We start from the raw sequence: 26,437 nt of genomic DNA, 5'->3' as shown, positions 1-26,437 counted from the left end.
CTCTCATAAGTATAGACGAACCCCTTGGATCGCCATTGAAGCCTTCGTTTTATTCTTACATCGTACACATAAACACCAGGTATATTCTTCATCCCATCCTCTTTTCCTTCCTTCATTTTCACATTTATTCCTTCACCACTCTGAAACCTCTCCCTTCTTGGGCCTTTCAACACGCACAACCTTGTCGCAGTTAAGCAGACATAGGGGGTCGTAAGCCTTCTTGATCTGTACCAAGTAATCAGTAAAATGTTCATCGCTTGGATTAAGAGGGTGTTCTTACCAGTCGCATAGCATCAACCGTGGTCTCGCCAAGCTCATGAGGGAGATAGTCCCGCTTGACAAGACCAACGCCGTGCTCACCCGTCACAGTACCCTCCATCTCAACAGCCTTCTTGACCATGCGATGCACCACAGCCTCAGCCTTTGGTCGCTCAGAGTCGTTGTACAGTAGGATAGTGTGGAAGTTGCCATCACCGACGTGTCCCACGATAGAGGCAAACAGGCCACTCTTGGCCATATCCTCCTTGGTTGCCTCGATTAGATCGGGCAACTTACTCATAGGCACGGCAACGTCACCGGTCCATACGTGGTCACCAGGCTTCTTGACAGCCATGGTACTCCAAAGAGCCTCCTTTCGTGCACTCCATAGCTCGTCTTGTTCCTCTTGGTTCTTTGCAAATTCAAAAGTCTTGCTACCGGCCTTCTTGGCAAGGCCTTGCACCTGAGCAATCTGCTCCTTGACACCGGCGGGAGTACCGGCGAATTTGAAGAAGAGCGTTGCCGCCTCAGCCCAAGCTTTCGACGTCATGCCTGCGTCGTTGATGCACTTCATTTGGTTATCGTCGAGGATCTCGACGGCCGCGACAGGAACGCCTTGACCAACAACCTTGCTCACGCAATCAGCGGCGTGGCGGATCGAGGGGAAACTGCAGACAGCGACACTGGTAGACTCGGGCTTGACAGTGACCTTGAGAGTAGCCTCGGTGACAAGACCAAGGGTGCCCTCAGAGCCGATGAAGAGCTTGGTAAGGTCGTAGCCAGCAGAACTCTTGCGAGGTCGTTGCCGGGTCTTGATGATTGTGCCATCAGCGAGGACAACTGTCAAGCTGAGAACCCACTCACGCATGGTACCGTAGCGGTAGGCGTTAGTACCGCTGCATCCGGTTCCGATCATGCCTCCAATCATGGCACCAGGACCAGGGTCAGGAGGGAAGAAGAGACCCTCCTGGCCAAGGTGATCATTCAGAGCCTCCCAGCCCATGGCGGGCTGGACAACAACATCGAGATCCTCCTTGTGAAGATTGATGATCTTGTTCATACGGCCAAAATCGATGGAGACACCCTTGCGGGTGGGAGTAAAGTGGCCCTCGAGACTGGTACCGCCACTGTAACCAGTAACGGGAATCCTACGTCTGTGGCAGACCTTCATGATCTCGGACACTTCTTCTGTAGTTGAAGGGTAGACAACGCAAAAGGATCGATCTTCGGGTCCAGCTTGGTGCGAGGACCAGTTCGAGGTAGCGTGGTGTTCGATATCGTTCTCGGCGGTGCTGACATTATCCTGGCCAACAATCTTGACAAAGTCGGCCCAGGCGGCCTGCATATTCTCGAGTTTCGTGTTGTGCTTGGGTGCTGTGGTCTTGCCGAGAGGGAGTGTCGATAAGGGCTCAGGCTCTCTTGGCCAATAAGTACCAAGCCAGTATGAGATTCCAACACCAGAGAGGAAGACTATCTTCTATCAGCCTGGAGCTCTTGATAACAACTCATGATGTGGGACTCACCAAAAGTCATCATCCAGTTCCGTGTAGGATCTGTTAGGTTACGCCACTCCTCATATTGTGCTCGCTGCTCCTTCTCACGTCTTAATCGAGCTCCAATACTGCCCATGACCTGGCCCTGGAACGACCTGCCCACCTTGGTCTCATTGCTCTGCCGGGCGGCGGGTTTGCTCTGCTTTCCCGGTTCGATCTCGGTAGCGTAGGCGCGGGTCAGAGCCGTAGGTAACCTTGAGGTTCTGCAGCTGGCTGTGGTAGGTGTTCGCAAGTTCTGGAGGGCAGCACGCTGGGCGCGCAATTGAAGAGAGGCCATGACGATGGGAAGTAAGCTACTTTTTAGCTAGCTGTAGTTGGTGCGCGGGGAAGGGGTTCAAGTCAATCGCACGAAGCAGTAAAGCGCTGGGATGACTCAAGGGCGTAAAGAGGTCGATTAGAACTATGAAAGCCTGTCGAGAGAGGAATTGACCGTCGACGAGGGCGGTCGATGTCGAGCTTAAGGCTTGAAGCGTACGGTAATGGAAATTTGACAGACGGAGTTGGAATACCGCACTATAAAACCCGAGCCCCACCTTCACTGACAGAACGGCATCCTGTTCGGGGCCCTGAGATCTACTCAGATAAGATCTTGAGGTGGCTACTGTGTAAACATGGAGGGAAGTATACCAATTCCAATTGGCTGCCTTATCATTTTTTAAACTTCAAGTTCATTCTCTGTTTCGACGTCTTTCCTCGGCTTTATTCCCAGTCGCGCTGCTCCATGTCCGTCTTCTCTATACATCTCTATCCGTCTGCCATCCCCAGAGCTTCATTGAATGGTTCACAAAAATATCTGATATTTTTTATTACCTAGTTAGTCAATAGACTGTGTACTCTGGAGGCAGTCTTTACTAGTGAACAGTGATCAGTAGTAAAATAAAGAGGGAAACTTTCTTAGAGTACGCCATCGCTACTGTCAGCGAAACTCAATTCCAAGCTTATTGTCTCTACGAGGTCATAATACTGGTAAACATGGTAATTTTCCATAATTCTGAGTTGCTTACGTTTTGGGAGACTCAAGCTCAGAGCCAACAATCGCCAAGTCTCACAATATTTCCTATCAAAGTACGCCGCGGAGATCAAGTCCGCTCTCTTCACACCTTACTATCTCTTCCATCCCAACGCCTGTACACCTTCTACCGTACCCAATCAAAAACGATATTTATCCCGAAACTCCGTACGTCCGTTCCTCCACTGTCATTCCCAACAGAACTACCAAAGTCGCTCTGCAGTTTGTTCGCGCATGCAGCACTGAACAGTCATGTGCAGCCCTTGTACATACACTCCGATGTTAGACAAGCTGAACAGAGAACGTCGGTGAGCCGCCTTGCATATGTGCAAAATAGGCACCCAATTCGTCATCACCCTGAATCTGCAGCGGCAGCTCGTTGCCTTTGGGGTCCTTTATGATACCCTCGATGCGAACACACAGCGCACCAGGGAACTTGGCAACTGCCGTCTGTCGTAGTTCTTGAATTGACTGCGAAGCCATTGTGGAAATCCACAGACTTGTATTTGTTACATAAGTCGAAGATGGATGTAGTCGCAGGAACACAGCAAAAGAACTTGGCACTGCGGGGACAGGCTGGAACATTGTGCTGGGTGCTGGTGATGCAAACTGGTGCTGCACATATTGCTGTTCTATATAGCTCGGTTGGGGTTGATTTCCCAAGTACATGGACGATGCGTACTGGTTGTTCATGGGTACTGCAGTATTTGCAGACGAGCCCAGCATTCTGTGAGGCTGAGGAAGGACTCCCTGAGGAGTTGACATAGTGGAAGTCTGTGGCTGCATTTGTGCAGGTCGGTTTGGTGGTGCAGGTTGCCGCGTTGTGTACTCCATTCGTGAATTTGGTGTTTCGCTTATAGATCCATAGCCAGAAGTGTCCATGTTACTATCCATTCCTCCATCATCCATTACGACTGGACTTGTAGGTGGACTGGACCGTGACGTTCCTACTTGCTGCACAGAAGAAAAGGCCGGAGGCGGATCTCTCTCTTGTTGTACCTGATGGCGGTGCATGGAGTGATGTCTGTCAGGCACGAACTGTGGTTCTTGAATCTCGTGTGGCGGGTCATTGTTCTGAGCATTGTGCGGAGATGTCTCCTTTGGCTTGGTCATTTCGTTAGCTTTGGCAGTCTTGACTCTCTTCTCGTCCCTTTTTCTCTTAATCACATCCCGAGCAATAATTTCGATCGCCCTGGCCTTTCGACGAGACTGCTCGTCTTCTCCATCGAGGGGAATATTTTTGAGAAGTGCGACCTTCTCCAGCCATTGCTTCTTCAGTTCTTCCCACTGCTCCGGTGTTCCGTCCGACTTGCACGTAAACTTTGCATCGCTGAGTACAATATGTAAAGCAGCACGTATGTCGTGAGACTCTTCCGGGTTCAGGCCCAGCTCGTTCTTTGCATCAAGGAGTGTCATCTTGGTCTCTTGGTTGCGTAAGCGCTTCGTTACATCAGTACAGATAATATCCAGGGCGAGCTGTTTCCTTTCGAGGTCCTCCTTGGATACCCAAAGGACCTGCTGCAAGTTAGGGCGCTCGTGGATCAGAAGATTCTTGGCATAGTCCCATCTTCCAGGTCCAGCGAGGGTCTTTTTAACAATGGATTCTTCTTGACAGATTCCGGCAAAGCATTCACGGGTTTGTGCGTAAGCAGTCGCGTCGAGACTCAACACTTCTTTGGAATCATTCAGAGTCATCTCGGAAGGGAACCGGACTATGCCTTCTGATTCACCGAGGTGCTGACGATTTCGTCGGCTTTGTCTTTTGCTGATCTTGCGAGGCTTGGGCACATGAGTTGCTGAAGCGGCGTCATCTTGGAAGGAATTCACAGCATTTGTCATTGCATGCTGCCCAGAGGCTACTGCTTCTTGACCAGGTAGCGAGTTCGTCACGTCTGCTTCTTCCTCATCATCAAGCGAGGCATCGTTTTCAAGTGCATCATCATTGTCGGCGTCACAAGATCTTGCTCGGTCACCGTTTCGAACTCTGAGGAGCCATCGATTCCGAGCGCGCACTCTTATGAGCTCTCGCGCGTTGATGTCAAAGCCATCATCCTCGTTGAGGATCCGCAGCATCTCGCCTTGCGGGATATTCTTTTGCCACAGCTCATGGATACGTTTCACGAGTCGATCATCTTTGTGCTTGAGTCTCTGCTTTGTCGGGAATTTCCAGCGACTGAATTGTACTTGGAAAGCCCGTTTGCTACGGCACGCACGTGTAAGTTGATGGGAGAAAAACATACATAAGTTCACTCATACCGGAAACTAACTTACCTTGGTGTGAATTGGTATACATTTTTCATGTGCACCATGATGTCCTCTAGGGACCGACGCTCATTGATGTACAGCTGATAGCAGACATTTTTGTGCGGTTCCCATTGGTAGACCATTGTCTCAAAGACCACATTGTCTGCTTCGACGGGGTACCTGCAACTGTCTCTGCGTCTTTTGTCAGAAACGCTCAACTTAATATTTGAGCTTAGCTTGTGTGTGGAGTTCCAAAGAGGCTTTTGCATTGCTGGTTGATTTGGGCGTCCGGAATTTGTGTTGGCTGCCCGTTAGTGGTTGGATGAGTAATCAACACAGTAGAGACTTTATCGCACACTGTATCGAGGACTGTGCATGCTGACATTGATGATCCTTAGATAGAATTGAACCCATTTTCACATGTGACAGATATTCTAACTTGACAGTTCAAGTCCTTGTCATTCCTTTGTCTAATCCACTAAAGCCCTCGGCTCAGTCTTGTAAGTCAGGTCGTAGGTACTGCCTGTTGATCGTCACGAGGTCTCATAACATCAACAACCTATTGAACTCTAAACCAACATCAACTTGATATCAGCTTGATTCACTCTGGCTTCAACTTCTCTAATAATACCAAGAAACGCCATGGCATCTCCTTCACTTCCAGAAAGTTACGCCTCTCTTGATCTTCCAACTCTCCAACTCTTCCATCATCCCTCCTCATCAAAGGAGGTCACACCCGTCATAGTCATCAAGCTTCACCGTCCCGGAGCCCGCAATGCATTCACCGATACTATGGCTGCGTCTCTATCCCACGCGCTAAACACCCTCTCGGTTGATCCTCGCGTTCGTGCTATAGTCCTCACTTCATCAGATCCAAAGAACCGCATGTATTGCGCAGGCATGGACTTCAACGAGGAACATGCACTTGGTAAAGACGCTGCTGACCATCGCGACTCGGGAGGCATTGTTACCCTGCCAATGTACCGCTGCAACAAGCCCGTCATCGTCGCCATAAACGGCTCGGCTGTCGGCGTGGGCATAACCATGACTCTGGGCGCCAACATCCGCGTTGTGAGCCGCGATGCCCAGATTGGATTTGTGTTTGGTCGCCGTGGTTTCAGCATGGAGGCGTGTAGCAGCTTCTTCCTCCCGCGCCTCATAGGGACCAGCCGCGCTCTGCATCTCACCACAACGGGCGGCGTCTACCCAGCCACGCACCGACTCTTCGATGGGCTCTTCAGCGAGATCGTTGCCCCGGAAGAGGTCCTGCCTACAGCCCTCAAGATCGCCGATGAAATCGCGACTAATGTAAGCGGTGTCTCTGCACGTGTGATGAAAGACATGATTTACCGGGGCGCATCGTCGCCCGAGGAGGCGCACCTTCTAGAGAGTAAGATCTTTTGGGATTTGTTTACTGGCAAAGACGCCAAGGAAGGAATGAAGAGTTTCCTGGAGAAAAGAAAGCCAGACTTTACTGGGACCATGGACAAGAATGCGCCTAGCATCTACCCGTGGTGGACACCAGTTGATATTGCCAGACCCAAGTTGTAGACAGTGACTCTTACTCTTGACTCTTGTTGCTGGAGATGCGCCTTTGATTGTGCTCTTGTGTTTGATGTCTCTGACGTATGTATCTATCATCGGATGTCTCTTTATTTAGTCGTGCTTTAATTACTGTCTTACAAGGCGCATTCTTCATCAACAGTGAGACCTCCATTGCCATTCCAACTCATGCCCAGCCTTACTCCATCATGTCTCAACCCCATATTATTTACTAATTACCGTCTTGAGTCTAAGAATTAGTTAGTGCACTTGGACCTTTGAGAGGTCATGAGATTATTAACCCAAGCCTCAGAATGACCCTGGCTCTTCTTCCCCACAGTCGACTTGGGGATTGACTTTTGATCGACCCACTCTTGGCCCGAACCTAGGAGATATTGTCTGTAGCGAAGATCCCAGCTGCAAACGAACGTCATGTGCAAATCAGTGTCATGTGAAAGCAAAGGGGCGATACTGAGCCACCATGATAAACACGTACGATGCAGTGGCTCTTCTTGGCTCTTACGAAAAGAGAGAGAGTTTTTATTAGTTTTGAAGTCAAATTCATGAGCTCACTGGTTGGCTGCCTCTTTGAATTGGATAATCAATTCTATGGATGACTGCTCGGGGTTGATCTGTCGATTCATGAAAGTGAGTAATGCGCCATTCATTCTACATACATCACTTTAACCTCAAATTCGTATAATTTCGCTTGGCATATTGAGTCACTAGTACTACAAAATGAGGCGATGTTAGTTCACGATATGGGATTGCCAAGAGAATAACGTAAGAGAGGCGAATTGCCTGTAATGCTTTGTTCGTGTTTTTCTAGTAGAAGCGCCTGAAAGCCGTCCTATCCGTATGCCTCAGACCACATCGGCCGAGGGAGGTATTATATGGTACCTCAAAAAAACAGAAACAATGCAGCAAAATCCTCTCAAAATCAGCGGAACTGACTTTCAGTTCAGTTCTTGGGTGCCATCCCACGTAAGCTTTGATTCCGTTGATGCAACCATGGCCATGCATGCCGGTATAGAGAAAAAAATGAAATGGAAGATGAAAAACAAAAACAAAGTGGTGAACCCCAACTCCTTGCCTGGTAAAATTTCAAAACATAACTGTCCTGTCCTGTCCGGTTGAGTCCGGTCGTCAAGGTTTGACCGTTTCCATCGCCGCGTTGCTTTCAAGGCCGTGAGCGCGTGTTCGGATGCGTAAGCGGACGGGAAGTGGGTGTTTAGGCTCCTTCCCGGGATCGCGCATTGTAAAAAATCAAGGTATCTTGTTAGGAAGTAGCCTCACGGTAGAATTGTGTTCGCCGCTTGGTGCCGAGTCTGTAGATCTATCGGCATGGGGTATATGGTGTCGGGAAATAGGAGTTGTTGAATGGACTCGCCGCCTGCTGTGGGTGGTAGTTTTGATAGGGGGTTTTAACAACAAAGCTCTTTTTGCTGCCAGACAGCTTGGTCTTGAGCTTGGTCTTGGTCTCGCTGGTGTGTTTATCCTATCGTCGACCAAGCTTGAGCAGTCGCGTTCTCAACCACAAAACAAAGGCAGTCCAGGCACTGGTGGTTTTTCGCTTGGCAGTGTTGGCTCGGTGAGTTGACTGAAAGTGAACATCGTCAGCTCGGGAGCCAGGCGTCGTGCCTCTGTGCGCAGTATCGTAGCTCGACGCAGCGAACTCGACCTTTTCGTTCTCATCGGTAAGACCCAAACCAACGCCGTTACCGTTGCCATTGCCTGTGGTTTTGCGGGAGATGCTGGGTCGGAGGTCAATGCTAGTGGACACTCGATCGCACGACATACGAGATGTTGCAAAACTGCTCTTGCGGCCATTCTTGTTGAAGCGGTGAGCTTCGCGACTCTCTGCGCGCTCTTGCTTGCGAATCTTTTCACGAGCATACTTCTCTTCCTTGGCCTTCTCCTTTTCCTCAAACTTGCGGCGAGCTTCACGAACATTCTCCTGGCGTGTAGCAGTGTCTACCTCGCTGCGCGAGCGAATACGGAAACCACTCATGTCGAGAGAGCTGCGGAGAGGGGACATAGCATTTGAAGAAGTAGATGCAGCAATCATCTGTGGGGAAACCCAAGAGCCAGATGGTGGGCTGGCACTCGATGCAGAATCGATTGCCGTTGTAGAACCTGTGTTAAGGTGCAGGTCGGAACGGCTGCGAGTTACAATACTGTGGGGTTTTCTTGAAGAAATTCCAGAGGAAGTACGGCCGTGTGCAGTGATGCGCACAGGCTGGTTCACGTCAGATAGCGAGCTGGTGCGCTGACTTGCAAGTGAAGGGCGGCGGGGGTGAGGTGCTGAGTGCTGTAGAGGATATGCACGAGTCGAAGATTGAAAGTTTGCAGACTCAAAATCGACGTCGTCTTCGTTCTCGGTAATTGTAGGTGAGCAATCGCGAGGGCCGTTGGTGTTGTCAAGCGAGGCGAGGGAGTTGGCGTATGAGAGAGGAGGCGTCGAGGTTCGTGGTGTTTGTTGAAAAGGATGGACAAATGATCCGTTTCGGCCGCCACTGGTAGAAGTAGCTACAGAAGCGTGGGAAGCGTGGGAAGTGCCGCTTGTTGAACGAGCATGGGAATATTTGGTTGAGCGCTTGCCTCCGGTACTGAGTTCAGTGGCCGATACAGAAAAGCTAACATCGCGGGCTCTACCGGCAGGTGTTGGCAGTGCTGAGGCACCTGCCGTGTAAGACGAGTCGTCGCCATCGACATTATACGAGGAATAACCAAATTGGCCCTGTTCGTCCCAACCGCGATCCAAATCGAGAGAATTCTTTTCTGAATGCGAATGATGCGACTGCAGTTTCTTGAGGATGGGCTTTACGGCTGGTCGGCTTCGTGATTTTGTTATTTTTGCGTGTCCATGTCCGTAACCGTGGATCGGTATCGGACTGCTGGTTTGCGCCATTGCCATTTAAAACCAGTAAAGGTCAAGCAGCAGAGATGGGGAAAGAGGATTGCAGATGGTAAAAAAGATAAGCAGGTCAGAGATATTCTATACGAGGGGTTTGAGTTGTCGGCTCCGAGGTTAATCTGTTGGTGGTGGTCTTTTCTTGTCTTGTCTCTTGTCGCCCGTTGCACGGATACGGGCGCAGCGCAGCGGGTGGTGAGGAGTCTGTCGCACGCCCAGCGTATCTCAGAGCATCATGAATGAATTCTCTTTTTCAAGTTGCACAGAGTGTAAAGGCTAAAGAGAATACAACAAGCAAACAAATAGACAGGCAGGCAGACAAACAACTGACCGACTGCTCGCTCTTTGAGGAGAACGACCAGCGTACAGCAAGAAATGAGGTAAACAATCAAGACGAGACAAGACAGGAAACCAGAAGCAATAACAAGAACTGGAAATGTCGCAATAGAAGACTGAACTGGACGGGGGCCCGGGGGGAAAGCCTGGCTCTAAAGTTCTAGGTTTGGTTCTAGGCTACCAGGGGGGGCCCTAGAGAACCGAGAGTAGTGGGTGGGTAAAAAGGAGGAGTCGACCCAAAGAACTCAAGACTCGAAAAGCCAAGGAATACCAAAGGAGATCCGGCAAAGTCAAGCGAGAGCAGAACCGAGAAGGAGAGTTTTTTTTTTGCTTTTCTTTCCCTCTGATCTGACTCGAGCTGAGATAATTGATTTGGAATGATATGACAGAAAGAAAGAACGAGGAGGGGAAAACGAACAGGGAGGGTAAGACGGTAATATCTATCTCTGTCTTTTTAGGTGTCGTCTCTCACTGTGGCCGTGTAAGAGGCGGCAGATTACGACGGTGAGAGCGGCGGAGGCAGTTCCAGTCCAGCGAGTGGAGAGTTCAGAATGGCGGTGCGTCCGGAAAGAGGCTACTACTGTAGGTACTACATACAATCGCTATCACTCCCAGACCCAGACTCAGACTCAGACTCAGCAAAACATAGCCCCGGAAGACATGGGAACAAGATACCGGTAACCCGTACCTACAGAAAACTGGGTTTCGGTGGCAGCGAAGCCGAGTATCCCAGCCAATGTCAAGACGTTCTAGGCCACATTCAGCCTCATTCAGACTATGGGCACGTGGGGTTTAGTAGGTAGACTCTGGGACGTTGACCAGTCAATCGAGAGTGTTGAGCTTCCTGTTTCCCACTTGTTCATCCACAGTATGTTTCCCTGAGCAGGGATTGGTCAGGGTCTCTCGGCCGCGGAAGCTGCCAAGCGAAGAAGGTCGGTCTGTCAAAGAAAAATGTGACGAACCGTAGAAATACCATGTCTTGCAGCGATCGCTTGAGCTTGACGGATTGTTGAGCCTTGCGAAAGAGAGGCGGTAAAGCGGAAAAGGGGAAGAGTCCCTGAAGAAGGCGGGGTTTTGATTCAGGAGTCTAAGACATGGGAAGATAAGACAACGATGAGGAGGTGAGTGATGATGATCAGTCAGTCACTTGAAGATGTATTTCGATGCTCTGCCAGAAGTACCTACCTAGTATCTAGCCCAGGTAGCCTAGTAGGTAGCCTAGGTAGGTAGGTAGTCTACAGTATCTTGGCGGCTGATAGATAACACTACAGATAAAACCTGTAGGTGAGATTGGGGGCGTTTGCGGGGAGGAGTAGTTCTTGGAACATGAGATGCAACAGTCCGTATCTGTCTCAATGGAGGGGAAACAGATGACCCAATGAGAAGAGTAGGATTCGAAGTGATGATGCGCTTTGAAGAAGCACAGGAAAGCTGTGTTAGAGAGAACAAAAGGAACTATTGGTACGCCAGTACTATAGCCTCGCCAGCTTTTACTTTTTACTCTGATAGTGTAGGCCACTTGATCGGCCCTTTTCGGCTGATGGGAAAAGAGTGTGTGATACTACCTATGTACCTATGTTAGAGGTGGTTAATGTATAATAAACGAGTATTTCCCTCAGCCTCGTTCATAATTTGTGTAATGAATGTGCTTCCCAGATCTGTGACTCTTTGCATCATATACCGTTTCATCCCATGTTGATCCCCCGGATATCAGTCTCATCTATAACCCAGTATCCGCCATAACGTCCATCGTTTCTTCCAGATCGTCCAAGATTGCTTCTGTTTGCGGGGTTTTTATCTCGGTTCCTGTAACATCAGCACATCATCTTACTTACTGCACATGTCATTCATGCATTCATTATTTTTTATAATTAATTCAACTAGGTACGCGACTAACTAAATAATCAATTAATCATCCCATCTCATAACGCGTCCATCCGTTTGTTGCACTCTCGCTTGTTTTAATTACCTCTGTCTGCCCGTTCTACCCGCGTTCCTTATCTTGGCCTCGACCACAACCTGTCCCTTGTCCCCTTGGCACTAGTGGTCGATCACTCGATCTAGGCCAGTCCAGTTTTCCATGTCATCATTGCCTCTTTTCTCACGTACATAGCCTAAAAGACTCATCACTGACCACGAAAGCGGCTAACGTATCTGTCGAGGCTTAGATGGTATCTGCGGGATAGACGCGTTATGGGGTTAGAGATTGATGACACGGCACTCACTCAGCCTTGAACATACATCCATCATTTGCATAGCCTTTGTGATTTAATGCCATTCATTATCTGGTTGCAGTAGGAAGTGCGTTTAGTCTATGATGAAGCTTTTGACCTTTGATAACCGTGTGTCTGTCTACTCATTCCTTCTATGCTCAGTCCCCGCGACTTGTTAGGTGAGGGGAAATAATCCAGACTGCGCCACTAGGCCCATCGTTCTCAGGTACAGGAACGCCATCAGATCGTCTTCCCCTGGCCGTCTCTCTTTTCAGATTCGACCTCCATACTATTCAGTGAGTGATGCACGACATCGAAAGCCAAACCCCTTGTAAGATTTACTGTCTCGCCAACCATACATTTTCGCCAGCACCAAATCTTGTAGTACACGATAGACTCTCTACTCTGCCATTATATCGCAGCTATAAATCTTCCCCAAAAAGGGTCCTCAGCTAACATCTCTTTAACTTGCGCCACAATATCCATAGCGTCCTCTTTGCCCCTCTCCTCCTCATCTCTATTGACCCCTCCTTCTCCTCTTTCCCCCGCCTTAATGGCTTTAACAAGTCCTCTCGTGCCCAAGTCAGGTGGGAATAGACTCGTAGTCACTGGGCATTAACTGAATGGATCCCCAACACTGCCCCGTGCATACACAGACGCCTTCGTCCATGTGTCTTACCTTTCTCTTCCTCCACCAAGTACACTCAGTAACTAGTCATTACAAATTCGCCTCTTTCTGAAAGGCCAGTCAGTTATTGGTCCAGGCACGCAGAAAAGTTTGTGTAAATCTCTTCAAATATGTCATTTAAGTCTTTAAAACCCCCATCTCCATCGTCTCCGTTCACCTTGTCCTCAAAAGGTATACCGAGTGGAGATTACTAACTCACCTCCGGACTGTCATGTCATGCCATACTTCAAACCCACATGTCAGGCTGGGCATGATGACATCTGTACCCACCTGTTGAAGAAACTTCTTGTTTGACTCAAAATTAGCAGCTAAACTGGATATACTATATGCACTCCTATCAAATTGACTTGTTTGTTTCTTGCATTTCATGTTAATCATTGTGCAGGTAGCACCAGCTCCACGTACATATACATATACGGATAGAGTGTGTTCCAACAACCAGTATCAAAGGATTCTTGAAACGAGTTACAGGTTTCGTCATAATACTTAAGGGTTGTTTTCCACAAAAGTTAAAGATGATCTATTACTACAGTCAGATCATAACGGATAGAGTGATCATTACACTTCAAGGAACACCCACATCAATAACGGATAGAGTGATCGACTATATCCTTCTTGCGGCTGTGTTCATTGAGACACTTCATCTCAGGCTAGTCGCAAACAAGTAAGGACTTGAAGAAGATTAGACAAAAGCAATAATACACTCTTTGAACACACTTGCTGAAGATGCTATGATACTTATATTATCTACTTCATTGGTATTGGTCCGAATGCGACCTACGTGAACCTCACTTGAGGCTCTTCGACCGGCACTGCCGTCGAACGAATCATCATCGCGATATAGACGAGTCTCTACCTCTATACATTGAAACACGGTACGAACCGTCTTGGCTGAAACTCGAATCCTCTTAAGGTGAGGCCGGTTTTGTTTCGATCACATCGTCGGCTCGTAGCTATGTTGTTTCATGATCTGCATTCTGATACACTAATAGTGTGAGAAAGAGGCAGCCTAATACACTTTGTTTCAACATTAGTATCATAATGAATTCAATGTCAATTTACTACTGACTATCACTTCGTCACTGTGAATTTGTATTCTTTTTTAGATTGAAGCATGTGGGGGCCTGTTGTACTCTATGGACATGCTTGCAGAGAATATGCGAAACGTTGTATAAGAACAAGAGCAATACCAAAGTATCACTATCTAATGTAAAGGGACTCTGATAACTTGAGGGGGGACATTTCAATATATGGAAAGGCTATATCTTGTGTATCGATATGAGGTTTTAGTACTAATGCTACAGTCTTCCGTTCTCACTGTCCTTGACTACTATCTATCTTACATGAGTCCTCCTGCCATAGTCACAGGTCTGCTTTTCTACGAAGACGGATAGTGCATTATCAGACTTATGCAGAAAGTCCGTAATTGAAAAAGATTGCTGGATCGTATCAAACCTTTAGCAAGAAAAGGTGAATGCTGAGTGACGGATTAAGTGCCACGACTACACTCGTCGCTTTGCCGAGCATCTTCTCATCGTTATATCGCTTACAATATTTACTCACATTTCTCCTACAGGTCGGTTCATTAGTCCCATACTTTGTTTCACAAGAAAAGCATCACTTTCGAGAACAATGAATATAGGCTGGTGGTTATAGTTGCGTTCTGGAGAGTACAAAGGTAGTCATATGTCGCCCCAACTATCATTCGAGTGACTTATAGACACTAGAAAATGACTCAGTGTTTAGTTCTTCCATGATAGTACGGCTATTTGTTGGTATCATGATTTTCAAAGATTCGTGTGACACTTTGTCAAGGTTAACAAGATCAAACCAACAAGTTTCGAACCCACACTCGACAACACAGGCTCAGTATATTCCAAACCAATATTACAATCCTCCAGAACTATAGCTCAATCGTAAGTTTCCTTACCGCGATTATCTCATATTCCGAACCTCCTTTTCAGGACATGGATGTGCTGTATCCTCTCTCCAGGGTAGCCTTTGAAGTTGCGGTGTGAGTAAGGAATCCACAAGTTTCCACAGACAACGCCGATAGAGCTTAATTATTGGAATATATTGATCTTTCGTATCTTTTTGGTCTATCAGGCATGTTCTGACAGCTGTATTCGCCATGGTTGCTGTCAAAGCTCAGAGTTTCACACGTCACCCAGACAATGCCAGATGGCATAACGACAGCCACACCATTCAAAATCCGTTGTTGCGGCGACAGTGGCAAAGGGCAATCATAATAGGACAGAGTCTGTGTGTTTAATAACCGTCGTGACGTGTTTACAAGCATCCTATCATATAGTTGTCGTTAGTCCGTAAACCATATGCATCAACAGCTTCGATTTATAGTCCAGCTCCTACGGGTAGCCTTCCGCGACCTAAACATGGCTCCATCTCACGATACAGGGGAGAAGGACGCTTAGTGCAGGTACCATAGATGCCAGCCTATCATAATTGACAGTATTACGAAGCCCACGATGAAAGCTCCCATGCTGCATGCTTATTCCGATAGCAGCTCCGGCAGCACCTTGTACTTCCCCGACGCATACCAATGCCCCGCCATGACATTTCGCCTATTGAAGGTACAGTTTTAAGAAAAAAGAACGAGCATGCCAAGTAAATACAGAGATGTATGATTGAAAGAACGCTTACGAGAACTTCGTGTTGGTTGTAGTTGCGTGGAAGCTGAGTTATAGAGGAGTTGTGTTACATCCGCATGACTAGATCTCCTCCTAAATAATCGTATCACGGTGTCTTAAACTCCCATCATCCTTGGGTTTCACACCAGGTGGGTTTTTAGTTACTGTAAGAAGGCTGTCAAGTCACTGAGTCTTGATATATCAGAACACATCTAGATACTTGTCAACGCCAAGCAGCATTAGCAATACAAAAGTTGCACTATGAATGGAAACCGAAAACTAGTGCGGGAATAGCCCTAGATCTGATTATAGACGCGCCTCTAAAACCTGTTCGTGAAGTCCGTTACGTGTTACCGATTGACGCTTCCTGCATCAGGCTATATGTTAAGAGACAAGTGGAATTTTCGTCCCGACGAAACGTAGACGTAACTCCCCACCTGCAATGGTGCAGGACGCATGACATCAAAATCGTCGATATCGATGTTGCTGTATATCTTGTTCATCATGACATGGATACTTAACCATAACCAGGGTACAGGCTCAAACAGGATAACCCAGCAATATGAACCTCCTCAGTAGACGACTCTTGATGAAATCCACAACGAATAGTGCATGTTATCGCCTCGCTCAAAATAATGAAATTTCTCATTAGAGAGTAGCTATAACACCGCGTAGTATGTGGAAGGATGTTTGGCGTTGAGTCTCTCATAGAGAAAGGGACAAGGATAAAGGCCTCTCTTCTCGAGATAGCAAGCTCTGCCGACGCGACGTCGGTTTAGCAGATGCTCCGTGCTTCAATCGCCTGTCTCCCCTGTCAAGTCGATCCCCTTGGCTTCCAAGCGAAGCTAGGGTTATCCTGGCCCCTCCACAAGTTTCCTTCCCGTTTGAAGAACTAAGAAAACAACGGCATCAAGATCGGCCTTGCTGGCTTTCAACATGACAGTGATATCACAACGCATTGTGAGTATCGTTTATATTACCGCACCTGATTTATATCCTGGACCAACAGCGCCCGCAGTATTTCTCGTTCGTGTGGTGGCAATGTTACTCAAGGTCTGCGAAAGAGAAAAATTACCTCGAGCATGTGCCCGTCGATATACCAATGGCTCCATAGCGGCAAATCGAGGTGCAAACCTGAGAGGTTTGAGCAGTAAAGGACCGGCATCAGGATCAGGGTGCAGTGGGGATCCCACTCTGGTGTCTTGATGGGCAGACTCCCTCAAAAGACCCTGGCCTGTCTTGTGTTGAAAAATAAACAAAAGGACTGACCCACAGTGGCCCATACTGGATTGATCAAATAAAACCACTTGTGCTACCTGCTATGTTGCAGGACATGGTAGGTAGGCCGAGTTTTGGATACTATTCGAGGTTGAGAATGAATGCAGCACCTTAAGATACCAACAGAAGTACCGTTCTGTAAATAGCTGCAGACTGCGTGCAGTCATGTCTCGACGCAGTGTCCAAGGTAACAGTGCTCATATTGGATATGGTGACTCGCTGAGAGATAGCCAAGTCAAATATGAGACCTACTCTGGCCAACCAGGACAACAATGGCCGATGCTCTGCAGTAGTCTGCAGGACGATAACTGTTGCCGAAAATGTCGAGCTGCGTTGCGCCGCGTTGAAACTTGAGTCGGCCTTTGGACCAACAGGTGCTGGCTGATAACTAGGTATTGATCAAAGGATCCTAACAGGGCAGATGTGCGAAGGATACCCACCGTGCTGTAGCGCACGCGCCAGCCTCTGTGAGCCTAGATCAGATTTGGTAAGGGCTCGGGAGCTGGCGAGCTTGATCAGTGTCGACTCAGCAACTGTTGCAGTGCCAATCCGCTGACGGTGGAGATGGTTTTGCAAGAACAGGCAATTCAGAGGAGCGAAGAACCAGTAGCTGCCGAGTTGGTCGTGAAAAGATGGATGGGTCATTTTGAGGCTCATCATCGATCAGGAAAGCAGGCACTAGGACGTTACGAAATTGGTATCGTCGCACCAATTGGATCAGACAATGACTGACATGCCCTTAGACAAATCGATTTTGACGAATCCGTATTCCGTGCCGTAGCTGCAGAGCTATTTTTGCATGGAGTTTGAGTAGTTTGCTTCATGTCCGACGTTCCCTCTTCTGACCGGGGCCGATGATGTCCATTTGGCCCTAGAGATTGTGGCTCCGTCTTGGCTGTCCTACATGAGACTACACCAAGACCCTTGTGGTGCCTGTCTCGAGGAAAAACCAACAACAGCCCATGTGGGTTTGAGGTCGACCATTATGTAGCCATGGCAGATCCAGGAATGGTGTGACTCAACGGCTTTAGTTGCCATCTGCGATCGCTCAAGACGTCTTTATACTCGATATCCATCCATGCGATTACTTGTTTATTGCTTACACAGAGTAACCGAAACCTTACATAACCTATAAAACCTTCCTTCAACCTAGAACCTATAAAATCACCTAACCGACCCTTTCTAACTAAACCCTATACGCCGATTTCTTTTAATAGCTATATTTATAGACTAACCTGGCCTAATATCCTAGTTTATCTTACTAGGCCTTATATATCTTATTATTTAACTTCTATAGAAATAGCTTCTCTATTAGATTTAAGTCTTTATAATTATTTAAAATAGCTTTAAAAGCCTTTAATAGCTATTTTTCTTTTATAAGCTAAATAATATATTTAATAATAAATTTAAAAAGGCTATATAAAAGAAAAAGGCTATAGCTAAAAAAGGCTATTTTAACCTTCTAATTATTAAATAATATATCTAAAGTATTTATAATAATCTTAGCTTAATTCTTAATAAGAATAAATAGCTTATTTTCTAAGGCCTTAATAGCTTTTTTAATATTTTTCTTTATTAACTTAAATTAAGAGGAATATTTATTATATTGCCTTTATAGGCCTAGTCTAATAACTATATTAATATAGCTATAGTTAGTTAGTTATAGAGATTAAGGTATATCTAGGTAAATTAACTAATATAAATACTTAGTCTTTTATATTTAAGGGGTCTAAAAGTAGTCTTATCTTTATATTAAAAGAAGGATAAGTAGGTTATATAGTAGGTATTGCTTTTATATTTATATAAGATTAAGGTTACTCTAAGAGCCCTATTTCTTATAATAAAGCTGCATCTATCGATTTTATATTAGACTTCGAGGGATACCTATATCAATATCAAAAAAAACTCGATATCCATATAATCCACAAGGTACAGTGACTCCAGTGAGAACCAACTGCATAAGAAGGCTCTTCAGTTGAGGGGTCCAATCTGAGATCCGAAATCCAGAGAATTAACGGACAAGGATTGACAAAAGTAGCCAAGAGTGGCCTGTGCTTCCACTCCGGGGGAGCGAGGAGAAACAAAGCAAAGTTGCATGTTGGCGAATGCTGTGATGCCGCATACCTGCTACGGAAGGCCACCCATATAGCGACATCTGTCACCACTCAGTATCTAATAAAGGTTGTAGGACCTGAAGGCCTAGTGTTAGCCACAGATCATCGGTCTTGGTGCGTTGAACCGTGCGCCATAGGCTCTAAGGTCGCCGACACAGGTGACACAATCATCCGTGACTGGAAGAAACCAGGGCTACTGGCGGAGATGCAGCATGTTCTCCTCCGGAGTCTTTCAATAAGTGAATCTCAGCAATCAGCCGAAGCCGAAGAGGATCCGCAACACTACAACCCTGGCCTGCCTTTGTTTAGCTGCCGTGTTGAACGATCTGCGGTTTGCAGTGTCCGCTCGCTGGTTGCCTTTTCTAGGCCGGTTTCCCACCGAGCATAATCAGCCGCTGTTCCTGTCAAATGCGAGTGCCATTGGAGGCAAGCCAGGCAACGCGGCATCCATCCATGGGCGGAGCAATCCCGATCTCAGCAACTTGGCTAGGCGAGACAATGCGATGTGATGTGATAATGCATTTTCTTTGGCCACTTATCTCAGTGCATATTAGATTGTACTATACTTTTCTGCTGTGCTCTGATATCGTTGTCTTGCCTCATCCTGCGCGGATAAGGCACGGGAATTCTGCACATTATTTGCTTTGTTATTTCGGAGAAAGATTTCCATAATGCGGCGGCCGATGTGGATGTTCGTGTTGGCAAAGAGAAGCGAGACGGATTCGTAATAAAGCGGATGTTCGTGGTTGCCAGATTGCGACAGTAATTATAAGTAGCAAGGGAATAGGGTGACATATTTGGATTTAGTGTTATAAAGAGGAAAGATTAGTACGTAGATAATCGATGAAGCCACGAAACGTCAACCTACTGCAGGTGTGAGCAGGTACAGACAGGTACTACTTTCCCCACTATTGTGTCGACAGCTAAGCTACTAGGTGGGTACGTAGCATCGACAAGGCAGGGACCTCGGATTTGAGGTTATCTGCACCTACCATTTTACCTCCGGTCCAACCATCTGATCTCATCTTTAACTGGTAGGAGCCAACCTAGGTAGGAGGCCAAGTTGCCTCCCCAGGTATGTGCTAACCTAGGTACATAAAATAAAAGAATGGATGAAACATGGAAAATACAACACTTGGCTACAAGTATAAGGAAGAGGCAATACAATACCTCAATCAAGAGTTTATCTCAACTGTGGAAGGATTCAAATTAATTGCACATCACTACTGCAACCACCTTGTGATAATGTTTCTTCTATCCTGCTCGTCTACACTCTGCAATGCATTTTCTCCATACAGCGCACATTTACACCTCCATCATTGGACCAGCACTTGGTGCGCAGACCCAGTTCCTGCATCCCAGGATGTTAAAATTGCGTGTCCCAGGATATTCGATACCTACCGAATAGCTCACTCGCCAATTGTCTTCACTGTTCACAGCTTCTGGTTGGACAATCGATTCGTGAGTTTCTCCCCATCTGTCGACATGCAATCTTGAAAGACATACATACGGGACTGACTGTACCCAGTCTCTCGCGTCTGCAGAAGCAAAAATAACAACAATACTTTATTTGTTCCTCCACTACATTCCACAGTGTTACCTTGGCTCTCGAATGCAAGATGCAAGACGCAAGACGCAAAACACCATCTTTTGACTCTGATACGACGGGCTCATCAAAGATGAGCGGCTAATCGATGTACTGGCACATCTACATAGACTATATCGCAACTTGCTTGGTCCCTACATACGGCAGCTTTGACGACCGTCAAGGTCCCTGGTACTACGACTAGGTATTCAAGCCTCCTCCAGCTGTTAATCCACTCCCCACCAGATCCTCACCAAGCCAATGCAATGCGATGCAATGCTATGCTGTGCTGAATGGTTGTCTCGTTCTGTCTTGGCTTGGCTTTGGACTCTACTCGCTCGCGTCAGTACAGAATTGGATCCACAAGCTAAACACGAGCAAGGTCCCATGTCTTGTCTCCCGCCTAGTCATCGACGCCATCGAGGTTTTGTGTGAACCCTGCTACTCAACTTGGACCCCAGAGGCAAAACAACGAAACGACAAAGACAAGGACCATGATGTGCGCCGCGGGCCGAGCAGCACTGGCCAAGGGCTATCAGAGCTCTGACATGGGCTGTCACTACGCACGAGACGTGACCCTCATGCGACAGCCCAGAATCGGCGCCACGATGATAGGGTCCTGGAGAAATGAACGGACGTGCTGGAGTTTTCAGGCCAAGGCACTGAGGTACCTAGTTAGTTGGAGGTGCTAAAGAAGACTCCACGCTTGCAAGCCTGCGCCCCCATGCCCTGTCCTGCACCATACGCAGTCGCTGTTCTCCCCGCTTGTTTACTCGCTCCAGTATTTCTCGACAACTTGCAGTAGCAGCATCTGAGCAAGGAGAAAAGAGAAAATCAAACTTGCACCGTTCTCGGTAGTGACGCGGCCGGGGTCGGCGTCCAACGGAAACGGGACTCAAAATGAACTGCTGGCTCTCAACAGCAACGCCTCTCAAATAACGCGCGCCAGTCTCTTGCTGTGATCTTAGTACACCCCCTCCACCAATCCCATTCACGCTACTAATTAGCTACATCGTTGTGCCCTCTTATCCCCCAAGTCGAGCCGCCGCCGCCGCCATACATGGGCCCTCCAACCCTCCAAATCATCCAACCCCTCGCTCCACCGGTCCTAATGCAGTGAGCGCAGGACCCAATACACCCCTGCCGTCTTGTCCTCCGTTGTCCAGACCAAGATCAAATCTCGACAGACTTGCGCGCTTGTCTCTACGTAGTTGCCGCCCTACCAGTGCCACCACAGCTAGGTACACACTACGATGGCCCGCGGCCTCATCAAGGACCCTCTCTACTCCATGTTCATGCATGGTCCGTTTTGGAGACGGGGTTTGGCATAGGTATATATCGTAGACCCGTTCCCCATCTTCACCCCAGGCTGTTATCATCGCCACTACCTCTTTTCCTCCTCCTCGCTCTTCTTCCACCGGCCAATTCCTCTTGTCATGGCCATCTTTGAATAGTTCCCTTTCCCGTCATTGTATATTATACGTCCGCTACCTCGAATCTTGCGAAGGTGCGACTGTGTCTCTGGTGCATAGTGTTTTTGCTTTGGTACTTCCAGCGTCTCTGATTCACTTCCACCTCACCTCAATCATCTTGGACGGTCAACCACTGTCAATTCCAGACTGCAAGACTTAAGAATCTTGTTGCCCCGATATCACTTATAAACACCTTCTCGCCCTCGTTCTTTCGGATATACACCTTTGCTGTTTGGTATCCGTCAATATCCGTTATATATCACTAAACCTCCTCCTCGTCTTGAGGGCACAACAACACCTGCTTCTTACACGCCAAACTTGCCGGATTACAACGCTCTCGCAACGTCACTATGCCTGAATCAGATCATCAGAATATGGGGCGCAGCCCTCTTGGCTTCGCTGGGCCATTATCTCTCTCGATGCCATCTTTCGATTTTTGGTATTCGAGCACTTTCTGGCTGTACCTTTTCCTGGGTCTCTGGTAAGTTATCTTTACGTGCCTTGTGAACACATATCTGGCAACTAGGCTGTCCTAGAGTCTATCAACCTATTATCTCAAGCTGCTGGTACTTCATTAGCAACTCAGTCTAACCATCTATTAGGGTCCATCGTTATTTCCGTCTTCTAGTCCACTGTGTCAGCCATTGGACGTACAAGTCAAAGCCCATTCCCAGCAAGCCGACCTTCACTAGCAAGGACGTTACTGTTGTCATTCCTACTATCCATAACGCTTTTGAGGAGCTTCGTCCTTCTCTGGAGAGTATTCTGGCTTGTGAGCCGGCTGAGCTCATCCTAGTCACAACGCATGATAAGCGAAAGGAGCTCCAAAAGTTGGCTGACTCTCTGGTATTCCCTAAAGTTCGAGTTTTGGACACCCCCATCGCAAACAAGCGTCTTCAAGTGTGTGAAGCCCTTCCCAAGGTTGAGACACCCATTACTATCATGGCGGACGACGATGTGACTTGGCCCTCTACTCTTATGCCGTGGATTTTGGCCCCATTCGAAGATCCTGAAATCGGTGGTGTAGGAACTTGCCAGCGGGTTCGACGAGAGCACGACGGTTCTTGGTCGACCAAGGCCTGGAACTGGCTGGGTGCTGCTTACATTGAGCGTCGCAACTTTGAAATCTCTGCCACACACAACATCGATGGCGGCACTTCCTGTATGTCTGGCCGTACCGGTGCCTACCGCTCTGAAATTCTCTCGAGTCACGATTTTCTCCACGGCTTCAAGAACGAGAAGTGGAGAAAGTGGATTTTGAACGCTGACGACGACAACTTTGTGACTCGTTGGCTGGTGAGCCACCAATGGAAGACATGGATTCAGTACGAGAAGGAGTGCGAGATTGAGACAACATTGGAGAACAGCACCAAGTTTTTGTACCAATGTTCTCGTTGGGCTCGAAGCAATTGGCGAAGCAACTGGACCAGCATGGTTACCGAGCGTTACATTTGGAAGTGAGTCAATCCGTTCTTCAATATCTGAATCAAATGTCTCTAACAAAAATAGGCAACAATTGTGGTGCACATACGCTCTTCATTTCGCGACTTTCACTTCGCTGGCTTTTCTCGTCGATCCACTTCTTCTCGCTTCGTGCTGGTGGGGAACTGCAGACTGGGATATGCAGAACCGTAGATACGCTTTCTGGTCTCAGTTTGTTTTCATGTTTGCCTTTACCAAGGTGGTCAAGCTGATGGGTTTGTTTATTCGAAACCCCAGCGATGTCATGTTCCTACCCGTTTCGGTCGTGTTTGGGTATTTCCACGGATTGATCAAGCTCTATGCCCTGATCACATTAAACATGGTATGTTTTTAGTGGTTGCGTTTTAGCTTGATATTTTACTGACAAAGCTGTTGTAGACATCTTGGGGCAGCCGCGCTGACGGTGATGCCAATGATGAGCAGCGATTGGCCCCGGCCCCTCAGCCTTCCATTGTTTTAAAGACTCCCCCCGGAAAGGGCTCGCTCATTCGTTACAATGCTCGCCAGAAGGGACGACAGACGCAAGCACAGCAAGGCTCGTGGGAGAAGAGCGATTATGCCTCCTATGATTCGAGTACGTCGTATGTGCCAATACGGGTGCTTACACCGATGGCAACAACGCCAATTGACACCAAGCTGTATGCGAACGAAAGTTCAAACACTTGCTGGGCAATCTGACCTGGCAACGACACGATTTGATGAAGCCATGAATAACGTTTTCATTTTCGCATGGGAAGTTAATTATCTAAGACCTACAAGGTCGAGAGAAACACGAAACTCTTCCCGCTTATTCTCTTTCAACGCTTCTTTCGCACCACATCACAGCCACCACCAAAAAAAGGACGGATTGGGGATATGGATGGAAAAAGTTATTGTTTCTATTTTCTATTTGTTTTTATTTTAAGAGAAACGATGCAGACGCTTTTCCAGTCGACGGCCGCTGACGAGGTTCAGAATGTCACCTGCTTGGATTGAGATATTTCTGGAGCAGATGAAAGACATGTGGCAACCTGAACAGCGAGCTTTGCTGGACCAAATAACTTTGGTGGGCGAAAGGCAGTCGAGGCTATCATGATACTAGCCTCACTCGCCGATGGAGCCCGAGCTGAGGTCATCATTCCTCGTTTTGTAACAATTTGGGATCATATGGGAATTACGGATGGGTGGCATTTCACGTGGTGTGAGAGGTTCACAAAGGGTATACAAAGCTTTGAGGCATGTGCTAGTGATAATCAAAATATCTGGGGTTTCTAAGCTCCCAACTTACAACTACTCGTTTTCTCAAATCTGATGTGATTTAATTGTGTGATGAGCGAGCAGAATGGCGCAGATCCTTGACCATCACCCGCAAACCCACATCGAAGAACAACAACCCGTTAGTTCGAGCATAGGTACATGATCAAGATGGTGTCGTTGACACTAACTTAGCTTGAAGGTTAGTGATGACAGCCATACCTAAAAAGACTGAAGGATGATGGGTTGGCAGCACAGCTCCACAGCACAACCCCACAAATATTAGTTTCGTGGTACGACAGTTGAGATGCTTTGCAGGTTGTGCTTGGTTGCAACCCTGGCTTTCTCGAGCCTGTCAGACCAAAGTAAATCCTGCCTGTCATCGAGCACGAGCGCCGGGAGGCTGATCGGACAGGTGATAGCCAAAAGTTAAAAAAGAAGAAACGTCAACCGGTGCTCTCTGGTGGTTTTTGGTGGACAAATGAGGTCTGGGATATCCAGGGTCCTGCCCTGTTGGGCAATGCAACTCGAAACCAAACAGCACGAGTCGTAATACGTTGTACTGAGGCTACTAGGGCACCACTTTTGTGTCATTTTCAGGCCTGTATTCCCTGATCACCGTTGCATCTCGGGCGGGACTCAATTCGAGATGAGTTGCAGAGACAGGGGAGTCTTGTTGGACAAGCTAACAAGCCGCCCTGTAGGACCCCTGTAGTCGTCGCATTTTGCGCTCCGCTTTTCCCCTCCTTGTCGGCCGAACCAGGACATGATTCACGATGAGAATTCCTGGAGCAGTTCTAATGTGCATTCTGAAGGAATCAGACGAGTCGTGTGCTAATAACGCGACTTGATAATACTTTGGTGAGTGAGAATCAACGTCAGATGAGCAGTCGACTGGGAGAAGACAAAACAAAAACGTAATCATCTCGCAAGAAGGGGGAGGGGTCTGATGGCTTTGACTGGAGGACAAGTGCTGGATAGACGCCAAGAAGAAAACCAGGGTTGCTAGCCAAGCTAAGCATTTGTGGACAACGATCGTCTGCTTGGTCTGCTTTGATATGGATGATAATAACCTCTCTTGCGCGGGGTTTTTCTGCTATCCACCCAAGTTAGATATCATGATGTGAGACATACGACGCAAGGTACTGCGCCTAGATAATACCCAAGTTAGCTGAGTCTGGGGGTACGAAGGGTACAGGCCCTATGTTCTTTAATGCGACTGGCTCGTTGGTTCAGCATAGCGGCCTGCTTGCTTGTTTCTGCGTATCTGCGCAATAAACAGTAGAAGCAAGTAATACCCTGAAAGATAGTGGAGCTGACCGTCTACGTTGTGTCGTAGGTATTGCAACATGATGTATGCGTATTGAGTTAGAAACGTTTGAAGACAAGCAAGAGAATCGCCGTTACGTTATGTTGGCCTCAGCCAACTTTTGCGGGACTTTGGGGCTCTGCGGTTTCTGCGTGCTGCCGGCATATGGCTGTCATTGGTCCATCTCGATCTGAAAAGCGATATGGTACATGGACAAGTGTCAGCTAAATTGTGACTTGCTCACCAAATCATTGCATCATGTTACCAACCATGGATAGGCATGTTGGCGGTGATAGAGAAAAGACCAACTGCAAATCTAGCAGATATCCACAGCAAAAGCCCTGTGATGATGACTTGAATCAAAATCCATCACAGACAGCAAAGGACCGATCCTGCTTGTAACAGCCAAACCTTGGTCGAAGGCTGTGGGCATCCCCACAATCTTGATTCTTCATGTTTGCATCACGTTAGACGCAGGTCCCTGGTTATTATTAATCTTCCGAAAATACCCTTTTGTAGATCCTGAGCCAGTAGGGCTAATCTCGTCCAGGCCGGAGGT

At 47.6% G+C, this 26,437-nt stretch overlaps 6 protein-coding genes across 6 annotated transcripts; 2 read left to right on the top strand and 4 right to left on the bottom strand.

Annotated features, from left to right (window-relative positions):
• Window positions 1–132: 132 nt before the first annotated feature.
• On the bottom strand, window positions 133–2,088 carry FPOAC1_000739 (uncharacterized protein; the record flags this gene model as incomplete). Its single annotated transcript, XM_044845350.1, has 3 exons — window positions 133–225; window positions 281–1,728; window positions 1,782–2,088. 3 exons carry the CDS (start codon window positions 2,086–2,088, stop codon window positions 133–135), a joined length of 1,848 nt encoding a protein of 615 aa, XP_044711266.1.
• Window positions 2,089–3,102: 1,014 nt separating this feature from the next.
• On the bottom strand, window positions 3,103–4,893 carry FPOAC1_000738 (uncharacterized protein; the record flags this gene model as incomplete). Its single annotated transcript, XM_044845349.1, has 1 exon — window positions 3,103–4,893. One exon carries the CDS (start codon window positions 4,891–4,893, stop codon window positions 3,103–3,105), a length of 1,791 nt encoding a protein of 596 aa, XP_044711265.1.
• An 813-nt stretch (window positions 4,894–5,706) lies between these two features.
• On the top strand, window positions 5,707–6,615 carry FPOAC1_000737 (uncharacterized protein; the record flags this gene model as incomplete). Its single annotated transcript, XM_044845348.1, has 1 exon — window positions 5,707–6,615. One exon carries the CDS (start codon window positions 5,707–5,709, stop codon window positions 6,613–6,615), a length of 909 nt encoding a protein of 302 aa, XP_044711264.1.
• A 1,489-nt stretch (window positions 6,616–8,104) lies between these two features.
• FPOAC1_000736 (uncharacterized protein) lies at window positions 8,105–9,517 on the bottom strand (the record flags this gene model as incomplete). Its single annotated transcript, XM_044845347.1, has 1 exon — window positions 8,105–9,517. One exon carries the CDS (start codon window positions 9,515–9,517, stop codon window positions 8,105–8,107), a length of 1,413 nt encoding a protein of 470 aa, XP_044711263.1.
• A 7,277-nt stretch (window positions 9,518–16,794) lies between these two features.
• FPOAC1_000735 (uncharacterized protein) lies at window positions 16,795–17,328 on the bottom strand (the record flags this gene model as incomplete). Its single annotated transcript, XM_044845346.1, has 2 exons — window positions 16,795–17,071; window positions 17,120–17,328. The coding sequence occupies 2 exons, from the start codon at window positions 17,326–17,328 to the stop codon at window positions 16,795–16,797; spliced, it is 486 nt and encodes a 161-aa protein (XP_044711262.1).
• Window positions 17,329–22,204: 4,876 nt separating this feature from the next.
• On the top strand, window positions 22,205–24,014 carry FPOAC1_000734 (uncharacterized protein; the record flags this gene model as incomplete). Its single annotated transcript, XM_044845345.1, has 4 exons — window positions 22,205–22,335; window positions 22,457–23,311; window positions 23,364–23,658; window positions 23,715–24,014. 4 exons carry the CDS (start codon window positions 22,205–22,207, stop codon window positions 24,012–24,014), a joined length of 1,581 nt encoding a protein of 526 aa, XP_044711261.1.
• Between the last annotated feature and the right edge of the window lie 2,423 nt (window positions 24,015–26,437).

Source organism: Fusarium poae, chromosome 1 (assembly GCF_019609905.1).
Source record: "Fusarium poae strain DAOMC 252244 chromosome 1, whole genome shotgun sequence".
NCBI classification, from domain to species: domain Eukaryota; kingdom Fungi; phylum Ascomycota; class Sordariomycetes; order Hypocreales; family Nectriaceae; genus Fusarium; species Fusarium poae.
The sequence above is the reverse complement of the archived record's forward strand: the minus strand, read 5'-3'. Positions and strand labels throughout refer to the sequence as shown.